The sequence below is a fragment of the Phoenix dactylifera genome, chromosome 3 (assembly GCF_051530095.1).
Source record: "Phoenix dactylifera cultivar Ajwa chromosome 3, Ajwa_hap1_PhDact_Kaust_v1.1, whole genome shotgun sequence".
NCBI lineage: Eukaryota > Viridiplantae > Streptophyta > Magnoliopsida > Arecales > Arecaceae > Phoenix > Phoenix dactylifera.
Genome location: NC_143192.1, coordinates 46,634,012 through 46,646,098, shown reverse-complemented (window position 1 = coordinate 46,646,098; position 12,087 = coordinate 46,634,012). Strand labels below are relative to the sequence as shown.

The window sequence follows — 12,087 nt, the reverse complement described above, 5'->3', positions numbered from 1 at the left end:
CAAACTCCAATTTACACGACTATATGATCTCAGCTGTTTGACATTTACAGAGCCTCATATGGGCATTATGTCCTATAAACGTTTTTTCCAAAGTAGTGTTGATGAATAACAATGCATGTTGATAAACAGAAGAATGCTGTTGAATATTTCCTGCACCCGAAGTGCTACCAGAACCTTATTTTTTGTTTAACTGGATTATACACATTACCAATCCATGTCTGTCTTCTTAGATTGAGTTTCAAGCATAGAGGAATACTTTGTCCACTTAACTGTTGCTACTGAAAAGCTTCAGTTGGTATGCTTTTTTAAAGTTTGAGTTCAATATTTTTAACATGGATGAATTTCTTCTTGCTATAACCAGCTCTTCAGGAGCTTATTGATAGAGTTGATATGTTTTGTAAAAGATCCTGTCCGAATCAGTATCCACATATTTTTAACAACCTTTGTCAAGCCATATTAACTGAAAGATTTTGTAAAGCGATTGCACTGTTTGAGAGATGAATGAAACCTACATCCCTTTTCTTTAGTGGCTTCAGCTAACTCCAGAATTTATCATTATTCCAGTTTTCTTTTTCTTTTTCTCCTTGCCATGCCAAGGCCTGTCTAATTGAAGTTTTTTTTTTAATAGCTTTGCATGGCTGGAGTTGGTGAGCCATAGAAGCTTCATGCCAAAATTGCTGATGTGCAACTCGCCTAAGGGTTGGCCATTTTTCCAGCGTTTGCTTGTTGACTTGTTCAAATTTATGGAGCCTTACTTGAGAAATGCTGAGCTAGGAGAACCGGTTTGCTTTTTCCCTTAATTTTATTTGAATTTTTGGCCTTTTGAAATTGAGATGCTTGGGTTAAAGGCTTTTGTTTTCTTTTTACCTTGTGACAGGTCCATTTTCTGTACAAAGGCACTCTAAGGGTGCTGCTTGTACTGCTTCATGATTTTCCCGAGTTCCTATGTGACTATCACTTCAGTTTCTGTGATGTGATCCCTCCCAGTTGCATTCAAATGCGGAATGTTATTCTCAGTGCATTCCCTCGCAATATGAGGCTTCCTGATCCTTCCACTCCCAACTTAAAGGTGGCTTCTGCATAACATAATTCTTGGAATTGCCAATGTACATTCTTTTGTTGCGTAGGAGAAAATTATCTATACGCAGATTAAATCGCTAACTTCTACTACAAATACAGATCGATCTGCTAGCTGAAATTAGCCAATCCCCACGTATTCTATCTGACGTTGATGGTGCTCTAAAAGCCAAGCAGATTAAGGCCGAGATTGATGAGTATCTCAAGGTATGTTTCCATCAGCTCAGGCTTGTGCATTTATAGGATGAATTTTCTTTGACATGTCTGTCTTATAAACCTTCCAGCAACATTAGTTCCCTTGACATGCTTTTTGTAGTTCTTTTTGTACCTGTTCTACTCTTAGATGCATTGTGGCTGAGTCCTGAGACATATTATTACCAGTCATGGTGTCATGTCCACACAGATCAGTTTTATCACCGATGCTTACGTAATCTTGCAGACAAGGCCAGAAGGATCTCCCTTTTTGACCGAATTGAAGCAAAGATTTCTGCTTCCCCAAAGTGAGGCGAACCTGGCGGGGACCCGTTACAATGTGCCTCTGATCAACTCACTTGTGCTTTATGTTGGCATGCAGGTACATTTTATTTTGCACTTAGACCATTCCCTTATTTTGTCTCTTTCACTAATAAATTGCAGATTCTTTAACATGGAAACTTCTAAAAGGTTTCTAATTGTTTACATATTATTCAGTGTTCTTAGATTATTTGAGAGAAAACCCTTTGGTGATATTGTTCCACAAAGGAACAAGCAGAGCATAGAATGATAACACATAAAAACTCATAACAACTTGTGCATTAGAGATGGCTGCGATTCCCCATATCAGACCTTGCCGCCTCCCTTGTTTTAAACTGTCCTGATTTGGGGAATCTTGAATGTTGCTCTCCGGTGGCAAGAAGTTCAAACAAGATAGGGTTTATGCTTACCAATTGCTCTTCTTGTTTTTATGGCAGGCCTCTTTCCTGCTCTGAGTTGGTTGGTTAGGAATCTGATGCCAATTTAGTGCATTATTATTGGATTGAGACTCGGTAGTCAACCATTGAATGTTCTCAAACTTGGTTCGCATGTGCATGTGCATGTGCGTGTGTGAAAATCTAGTTGCTTTCTCCTGTCTTCAGAGTTGTTTGGGACTGTTACCTTGATTGTGACAGTTTCCAAACACGGGGCCTGGAGCTGTGATGTGGCAGCACCCCAGATTATTAAAATCCATAACTATAACTAATACAACAAATGCGACGAATGAAAGATTTTGAGCTTCTATCACATTCAGAAAAACATATCTGATACTTGTATATATAAGATTCTAGTTGTAAGGTAATGTCCTATATTATCATTAGTGGAATACATGTTCTATCATTCAGTGCCGAGACCTCGAGTTGTAATATTTCTGAGTCTTATTATATGATAAGCGACTGTTTGGTAAAAGACCCTTCCTGTCTCCTTTCATTTGCAGGATTGGTCAATACTTGATAGTTTCATTATGGTACATCGTAAGAAAATTTTAGACTAGATGCATGCCTAATTACTGAGGTGATCCTTAGTTAACTGTAAGGGCTCGTTTGGTTCGCGGGAAGCATTTTTCTTCCTAGGAATATGATTCCTGGGAAACAAATTCCTAGGAAGAGGATGCCTAGGAAAGTACTTTTGGCATGTTTGGTTGACCATGGGAAAGTGACAAATTTCCAAGGTGCTTATGTTTGGTTGACCATCCACTTTCCTAGGAAAGTTATATATAATTCCTATTATGCCCTTAATAAAAATTAGGTTTTTAATGCCTCTTTAATGCTTCTTTAATGTTGAAGGGACTTTTTGGGAAAAAGTAAAAATGGAGTGATTCCCGCCTCATGGGAAAGTAACTTTCCCATGTTTCTCATGGGAAAGACTTTCCCATGAAATGTGGGAATCACATTCCCATGGGAATACAACTTTCCCTTCTCTCTCCTTTGAAAACTCCAACCAAACAAGAGGCATCTCATTACTTTCCCGTTGACCACACTTTCCCCCCCTTCTTTTCCCGCGAACCAAACGAGCCCTAAGTTCTTTTTGAGTGAAGTAATTGAATTGAAATTTAGAAAATTCCTTTACTTATTTTTTTTGTTGTATACATAATTATCATGTTTGATGGATTTTTTTATTGGAGTGGTTTCTAAGAGTTTTCTCATTATTACAGTTATTAGCATATGATGTGTTTGCAATAAATTATCGAACAGCTCTTGTTATTAACCATTGATAGTTTTTACTTTTTACAGTATTTGTGTTGATGAGCATGTATTGGTGCATAATAATGGAACTTGGAAGTAATTATCTGTTATAATTTTTACAGTTTCTTAGGTATTTACTCGAAGTGTTATTGCTTGACACCATTTTTTCCAAAATTGTAGGCTATACAACAACTGCAGAGCAAGTCCAGTTCGCAGCATGCACCTGCGCAACAGATAACTCATGGCCCTCCTATGGATATTTTTCTAGTTGGAGCGGCTATGGATATATTCCAGAGCCTAATAAAGAACTTGGATACAGAAGGTCGCTACCTCTTTCTTAATGCAGTTGCCAACCAATTGCGCTACCCAAACAACCATACACATTACTTCTCATTTGTCCTTCTGTACTTATTTGCAGAGGCAAGCCAGGTGAGTTCGATTGTATCATCTTTTGCAGCATTCATTTCCTTTTCCTAGCACGTAAATTCTATGATTGTTTTTTATATGGTTATAGTCTTGTAGAAGCTTGTGAGGCATCACCAAAGTTTTGCTTAATTGATAGTTTTATTTGCATGAAGATGAACACAATGATGCTTTGTAAACTTTAGTACAACAAAAAATTAAGAGATTACATACTATCAGGATCATAGCACCATTTGGCCTCAGCCTCTTTCAATTAGTATTGAGGTTAAGGTCAATTTAACGCAATACTGTTTCTTGACTTCATCTTTATTTTTCATCGTCTCACTACTACATTTCTCTATGGTAAGATCTGATCATTATGGAGGTTTGCCATTCAATCTTACATGAGTACTCTAATTTTTAGGAATTCTAAAGTGTTAACACTTCTAGGCACTTGAACTTGACATGGTGCAGCACTACACTCTGCCTGCATCAGCCTTATGTGTTAGCATGATGCCTGGTTTTCTGAAATACACTATCAAAGAGCACTCGAGTAGTGCAGGTGCTTAAGATCTTGCAGGGACTGTACTTTTCTCCATGCAGATGCTTGAGATCTTGCAATATGCAGCTTTACAGAATTCTTTTATTTGTTACTTGTATTATTAAAATTCAGGAAAAAATGGCTTGACACTTGAGGGTGCAAGGTAGGGGTGCAGGTGGATTAGGTACTGGCTGGACACAAATCTACTCTGTATGAGACATTAACCAAATTAAAATCTGAGCCCTATTCAGATTACATTGCTTGTAGAATTGGGCATGACCTGATCAGACATGGCTGAACCCACTTAAATTTGAGGAGAAAGAGTGCAAAAACTTTTGCCTAGCATACGATTATTAAAAACGTCCAACGGTCAGCATATGCTTCTCTTTTTTTTCTTTTTCGGAGGCATAGAAGTTCTCTTATTCCCGGGATCAGGGCATCAACTGCTTAATTTAGAAGTGCATACCCGATAGCAGTAGCAAAGGTCGGAATGGGAGCTGCTCTTGTGAAAATATCCCCTCCCTCATATTTCATAAAGTTGATCAGGTCATGAAAACAGTGTGAATTTTGAAAAATTCTTGCATGCATCTCTGAGGAGAGTGGCACGGCCAAACATCATCCCAGAAGCGAATCCGCTTACCATTGCCCAACCAAAGTCTAGCCCAAGTTCTGCCTGATGAAAGTCTCTCTGTACCAAATAAGACCTTTCCAGTGGCATTAGAACCCACCCAATAGTAGGAGGAGGAGGAGCCTTTGGTTCGTGCACTTTACTCGAGCTTAATAATCTGCCTTAACCGGACGGACGGGATTTCTCGGCGCCATGAAAAAATTATGATAGGGCTCGATGACTACGTCTTGATTCAGGACACGATCGAAAAAAAATCGCTACATCAGCTGCTCCAATGCAATCTTGATGAAGGCAGGCATCAGTCCCAGGTCTTTGGTACAACCAACAAGTGGCTTAATTAGCAGGCTGGTTGGCACCTTTTGTGGTATGCTAATGATCTTTGAGCATTAAGCAGTTCTAATCCAAATTAAGCCACTTTGTATGACATATTGTTGAGAAATCATGAGCTTCTGGACACTGGCTTGTATAAGATAATGGTTAGTAGTTTTATATTATGCACCGTTGTCTTGTATTGATTAGACATCTTATCATTTTCTAGCTAAGGCTCTACCCAAAAAATCTACAGATTGGGTCTTCAAACAGTTGAATCCTCATTAAACAAGAAAAATGTTATTATATAAGAGTTTCGACTATTCACATGGGAAGGCACAGGTTTAAAATGTTAAGTAGAACTACAAATCAACCTGTATCAATATATATGGAAATGATGCACATTGGCACATGCTCTTGTGTTAATTTTGGCTGACAACTGTAGTACAAAAATTTGTGCTGATAACCTTCTATCATGGGTACTCTAATCCTTGGTGGAATCGATTTTGAATCCAACTAATCTACTTTCATCCAGGTTGAACTGGATATGGTTTTAGAATTATTTTATTGGTTGTTTAGGATTTCTTGGTTGACTTTGGTTAAAACATAACCCAGAACACAATCATAAGACACATTGGTAAGGTGGGTTTCTTAATCGTATCTAAAGCATCATGCTGGACCAACAATAATAAATTGCAGGCACAAGTAAAAACCCAGTATGCTGGAACAACAATAATAACTTGTAGGCAAAAATAAGAACCCAGTTGACATAACATCAGTGACCAATCACATATAAGTTGTCATTAAACAAATTGTCATTTACCTACATAAAGTTTTTATGAACAGTATGTCTGTTATCAAAAAAAATTGGCGATTACCTACATATTTTTTTATGAACGTATGTCTTTTAAATTCAAGTATGATTGTGGGGGCAAAATTATTTTATTAGTTCTGGGTTGGTTTTGGCACTCAAGAATCCTTGTCCAATCCATTCTGAAACAGGTCAATATTTTCAGACCATGCCTGAGAAATGATTTTGGTTCAAAATGGACCAGATCATTTGTGGGTCATCTTTGGATCAAGAATGGGTAGGCCTTACATGCTGCATACCTGGCAGTGGATCAACATTTGTAGCATTGGACATTAGGAAGTTGGAAGGATTTGGGATAGGTCAACCTGCAACCAATCTAACTTCTTATTTGGGTGAGGTTGGTCTAACTTGCATCTTAATTGTTTTGAGTTGGAATGGAAAATGTAAACCCGGTTTCAGTTCAGATCAGGTTTTGGGTTGAGGGCATAAAGAGCCTGCACTAACTATTTTTTTGACAAAAATAATAAGGCTTATCAACCAACCTGAGCTTATTCTGCATTTTGGGCTTCCAACTTGAAACTAACCCACATTTGAGCTATACACCTTCCAACCAAACTCGATTTAAACATTAGTAGAATCACCTCAACTTGATCCAACCCATATTACACCCATGTGTTTAACTTAAAAGTTAATGACTGGGAAGGATACAGGTGTGGGTCGTTTGAACTTTTTTGGTTGGTCAAATTATGTCTGGATTAGCTATTAACTAGACCCAGACCTCGACAGTTGTGGCCCTGGGTAGAGGTATGATTCCTTTAGCATGTTGACCATTCTAAAATTTAAGGTTATCTTGCTTGGGTCCATTTAAATTTAAATAGATTACCTTTGGGAGGAGTAATGGCATCTTCCTAGTTATGTATACGAGGTAAAGAAATACAAGTTTGTCAAACAACCAGAGATACTTTTGGTTATTAATTACAATTATGGATGTTGTGAACTGGTAGTGTATTTATAGATGATGCATGATGCATGATTAGTTGTAGTTATTTTTCTTATCATCAGTGAAGTGTTGCTGAGGGCACATTCCGGTGGTAAGAAGAAAGTGAAGAACTTGTCTTTCAGAAACCTAATTTGAAGACAGAATCTAGAATTCTGTTGATAAAAGAACTTCGTTAACAAGACCCAACAGGAATTTTGCTACCTACTGGATTTAAGGTTAAGGGCATTGTAACATACACCTTGACTCAGAATATGGAGGATTATCAATGTGGTGGTTATGAACAACATTACAAGAAGGCTGCTGTGGATGACATGAAACCTCTTCCAAATATGTCAGTGTGAAGAGGCACTAATGGGCTGACACAGGCATGGTGTTTCAGTGGTTGCACCAGCTGGAGTAAACAAACCAAAATTGTGTACTGTGGTGACACACAAACACACCTTGATACATAGGATCTATGAGTCTTTGGCTTTGAACGAATTGAAGTTGGAGCAGCGTGATTTAGAGCTGGCATTTTTACGCGGTGATCTTGAGGGCAGCATTTTCATTGGTATATTTTTATGATCCTTTCAGAAGTCTACTGACTTGTATGCAAGGAAAATATGTTTATAGGTTTATGTCACTTAATGGTTTGGTGCATTTAGGTAGGTAAAAATGGGAATATATTTCTGTATAAGTGGTCTCCTTATCTTAACAAACTTGAAGAGGATTTCATCTGTAACTCTAGTAACATGTTAACTGCATCAGGCAACCTGAGCTTAAAAAGGTGTTTGTCTGACTTAGCAAAGAATCGAAAGGTTGAGATTTTGGGGCAACAAAGAAATTCTTTGACATGAAAACATAGGAGTCTAGGGTAATTTGTGTTTATTTATACTTTTTACAAACAACGATGTTTATCATGATTTGAGATGTGTAAATCAAAGCCACCGAGTAATAACCCTTAGATTCACTTTCATCTTCCAGTAGTCAGATTACCTACTAATACCAAGGAGCTTGAGTACTTTAACTGCATTTGCATACATGCTTACTAGCTCAACCACGAATGATGAATGTGGTCATGCGATCCAGGTCAGACAGTGGATAGATGTTAGCCATTGGAAATTCTAAATGTTGTCATTGGCAAGTGGTATGATGAGGTGTTGGAGAGGTGCATATGAGACTCTGCCAAAAGTTTGCTGAATGTTCTGATGCTGATATTTAGCATGATGTAGTAAGATATATTTACTGGATGGCTGAATAGTTGGAGGCTAGCAGTGTAATATACTAGAGCTTTATTGACCATGGAGGCCAATTATGGCTGCAAGAAAAGCCAGCGGTTTAGGGTTCTGGTCGGTTATTTAAGATGAGATATTGCCATCTTGTCATACAACAGGTGAGGTGCTATTCAGTTAGACAGGAATCATGTTCCATGGATCAAACTAACAGTCATTGAAATCCATTTCATTAGGAAGATCACTTACTGTAGCTCCAGTTTGCTTAAAGAAGATTGACACCAATAACAGCTCTTGTGCTGATGGCAAAGGTTATCCATATGACACTATGCATTCAATTTGTCTAAAATAGCCATCAAGTGTTTGTTTGGTGCTTGTGTGCTAGTGGCTTCTTGTTACTTCCATCCAATTTGACAATTATTCTGTTACATGAAGATCCTTGTACTAATAAGGATGTAATCCGATATGAGCAAGATTTAGGTGCAAAACGTTATGCTGGGCATGTATATTAAGTTCTGTGCTTTGCTTCTTCATGCCAGACAGCCTTAATGGCATATTGCAAGATGTTAGCTTCTTATTGTTACTTTTCCCATGGTTGCAAAGAATCCTCATTGCTTCGAGTCAATTTAAGTTCCAAGTCTAGGGAAACACATTCATTTCTTGTATGATTGCAGGACATCATCCAGGAGCAGATAACACGGGTGTTGTTAGAGCGCTTGATAGTTAACCGCCCTCATCCATGGGGTCTGCTTATCACTTTCATTGAGCTAATCAAGGTACCTTCTGAAATTTGTGGCCAGATGACATCGTCTGCTGCTTTGGCATATCTTTTTTTTAAAGTGCCATGTTCTGCCTCCTGATTTCTCCTTTGCATATATATGCAGAATCCTCGGTACAACTTCTGGAACCGGTCGTTCACGCGTTGCGCGCCAGAGATTGAAAAGCTTTTTGAATCAGTTTCAAGATCTTGTGGTGGGCCGAAAGCTGTGGACGATGGTATAGTCTCCAGTGGCATTCCCGATGGCAACCACTGAATGACCAGAGACAAGGTTAAACCACGTTTACACGATTTCATGAAATGAAAATGTCTATACGTTCTTCAGACAGCGTAGCTTTGGTGATGATTATTTGTACAGTAGATGAATTAAATGAATCCCTTCTGGTGCTGGTGCCATTTTAGAGTCATCAATTTGTGCAGCCTGTCTTGAGGTTGTGGGATTGTGGTGGTGTTTTTATAAATCAAATCTGAACTGGCACTGCATTGAAGTAATTGAACTTAGAGAGGTGCATAATGTGTAACGACTGGGTTGAAAAAAGAATCGTTTTTTTTTATTATATAAATTTTAAATGATTCATTGTAGACGAAAAATGAGTTAATATTATGTCAAAAGCTTTCCAGATGCTCTCGAACAAGTTCTGATTCGTTTGAGCAGCACGAGACCTTTTTCCCAATTTAGGCATACAATAATATCTGAATTTGTTGATGTACGGCTGATTAATGTTTCATTTTAGAGAAAATGGTGCAGGACGGTGAACTGTGGATCCATTTTGTGTGGTGCGCTGAAAGTCATGGTTAGACGAAAACCAGCATCCAGGGGAGTTTTCCGGTGCTGGAGATTTTGTCGAATGCTTTGTTGACGGTGGCTATTTTCTTGGCCGCAGCTGCCTGCTCCTTCAGCTTCTTCTTCTCCGCCTTCTTCTGCGTCGTCCTTATTTTCCTCTGCATCTTCTCCATTGCTCTTGATCGCCTCTTGTCCAGCTTAATCTGCTCATTTGTCATAAACCAAGCGAGTTCCCGTGAACTCTATATTTATCATCTCTTAGAAGAAAAAAAAAAAGGAAAATAGACCGTTAGCAGGTACAAGTTATTGCCTCAAATTCCTTCATGTCCATCTTGGCCCTAGTGATCTGCTTCTTCTCCCATTCGTCTATGGCCTCCGCCTCCTTCCTAAGCCTGTGGATTTGGACCTAATTAAAGCCCCGGAACCGGAAAACGTCACATAGAACTACGGAAAAAAATAAAACAAAGAAAGGAGAGCATATACTTGTTCATGAGCTTCATAGTTCTGGCTTCCTTCCATGCCATTAGCTTGTCCTCCATACCGTTTCTTCGGGTTTCGGCTGCGAGGCCGTGGTAAGGCCTCTCCCATGCCTGGGTCATCGACGCGAGACGCTCCTCGATCATGCTCTCCATGTCCGAGTTGTTGTCGCCGCTTCCGCTGCCGCTGCTACCGGTATAATACCCATCGTCTGCACCCGAATTCCATCACAGAGTCTCACATTCTGGGACCCAAATCAGATAAAAATCTTAAAGAGTAACAAACACAATATTTTGGAGGAATTGATCGTCTTACCACCAGACGACAAGCGAGAAGACATGGTAAGGTGGTTCCGGTTCTTGCTGTGCCCTCTGTCCTCCTGCTCTTCGCTGACGGTGGGCAATCTTCCGTCGTCGCTGCATTTGCTCGTCTCCAAAGAATCGTTGCGCTCGCGAGGGAAGCGGCGCCGCACCGTTCTTATAGACTTGAGCTTGTGATTGGGCTTTGGGGCGGGGGCTTGTATGGAAGAACCTTCACCCCCTACCGCCACGAAAGGGGAGAGAGAAGAAAAACATGATTCAGGTAATAAAATACATGAGAGAAGCAAAAGTAGGCAAAAGAAAGCAAGAAACGATGAACGCAAACCCACTCACCTCTTATCGCCATTTTCTTGGGAGAAGGGTGGTCGGGTGTCTTGGAAGAGGCCTTTCTGCGCTCCACCTTCGTTCCCTCTTCTCTTTCTTCTCCTCCTACCACTTCCTCGAGTGATGCCGACTTCTTGCCATCATTAGATATGATGCAAGAGCTCTAATAAACATCCAAAAAGTAAAAAAAAAAAAAACGCGCCCGCGAGAGAGAGAGCGCACGTCAAGAAAACAAGAACAAAGAAAGGTTCTTGGAAAGGAAGAGGGAAAGAAAGAAATGAGACCTGGTTAGGGGTGGCAAAGGAGGAGGGGTCGTCGGCGGTGGCGGAGACCTGGGAGGAGAAGCAGCAGAGCTCGGAGGGAGGGGTGCAGGAGAGGGAGCTCACCGGGCTGCAGACCGGGGAGGGAGTCGGCGGGCAGTGGTCCATGAGAGAGCCCAGGCTGCTGAGACCCCCGCCGCAGCTCCCGAAGGACGACCCTCGCTCCCTCCCCATCATCATAGCCATCATCATCAGCATCTGGTCCGAGCTCTTGGCTGCAGTGGCCGAGGGCAGCGACTCCTCGTCGTCGGAGTGGGCGGTGGTGTTGGTGTTGGACCAGTGGAGAGGATGGTGAAGTAGGAGGTCCAGCCTCTTCTTGTTGCTGCTGCTGCATGGAGAGATGTAGTCCATGCATTGCCTCCGCCGCGACGACCGCATCTTCTTCGTCCTTTCTTTTTCTTGGATGACGGACGTACAGATGACTTCTTTCTTCTTCTTCTTGTTTCTCAGAGGGAGAGAAAGAGGGATGAGAGAGAGAGAGAGAGAGAGAGACTGGGGGCTGGTCTTGAGGGTTTATATATAGACTGAGGAAGATCTCAATCCAGACGGTAAACGGTTTACCGCGGCTACACTTTGGACCTAACATGTAAATATTGAGGGTGAACAGGCGAACAGCTTACATCGGCCTTCCTGGAAAGGCCGAAAAACCCAAATTTATTTGTTTAATACAATTAACAATCTGTTATCTCTGAGAAACACGCACACATTACCAGTCTGGTGTAAAGAACTATAGTTGTTGCTTCGTAGATGTTCCAGGTGTGTGGTATTTATTCTAATGTTCGTGATTGGCATAGGGAATCTCGTACGTTTGTAAGCCTTGGACCTCCTCAAGCTCTCGTCCATCTATTTACGCAAATGACGACGATACAGAGCTCTCGCAGAACATGAATGACATTTTGTTGATCAG

At 40.4% G+C, this 12,087-nt stretch overlaps 2 protein-coding genes across 6 annotated transcripts in view; one reads left to right on the top strand and one right to left on the bottom strand.

The window, feature by feature from the left end:
* LOC103716554 (uncharacterized) overlaps positions 1-9,546 on the top strand; it is a 32,148-nt gene extending 22,602 nt beyond the window's left edge. For all 5 annotated transcript variants that reach the window (XM_088718655.2, XM_008804594.6, XM_088718654.2 and 2 more), the window contains 7 exons: positions 629-782; positions 878-1,069; positions 1,180-1,284; positions 1,517-1,651; positions 3,456-3,704; positions 8,852-8,953; positions 9,062-9,546. In XM_088718655.2, the coding sequence (XP_088574781.2) occupies positions 629-782; positions 878-1,069; positions 1,180-1,284; positions 1,517-1,651; positions 3,456-3,704; positions 8,852-8,953; positions 9,062-9,211 (1,087 nt within the window). In that variant the 3' untranslated portion in view covers positions 9,212-9,546. The remainder of the gene's footprint in view (positions 1-628; positions 783-877; positions 1,070-1,179; positions 1,285-1,516; positions 1,652-3,455; positions 3,705-8,851; positions 8,954-9,061) is intronic.
* Positions 9,547-9,612: 66 nt separating this feature from the next.
* LOC148714413 (uncharacterized) lies at positions 9,613-11,705 on the bottom strand. Its single transcript, XM_088718660.2, has 6 exons — positions 11,145-11,705; positions 10,870-11,023; positions 10,532-10,756; positions 10,223-10,427; positions 10,050-10,131; positions 9,613-9,942 (listed from the first exon to the last, which is right to left on the bottom strand). Exons 1-6 carry the CDS (start codon positions 11,556-11,558, stop codon positions 9,751-9,753), a joined length of 1,272 nt encoding a protein of 423 aa, XP_088574786.2. The 5' UTR covers positions 11,559-11,705; the 3' UTR covers positions 9,613-9,750.
* Positions 11,706-12,087: the final 382 nt, after the last annotated feature.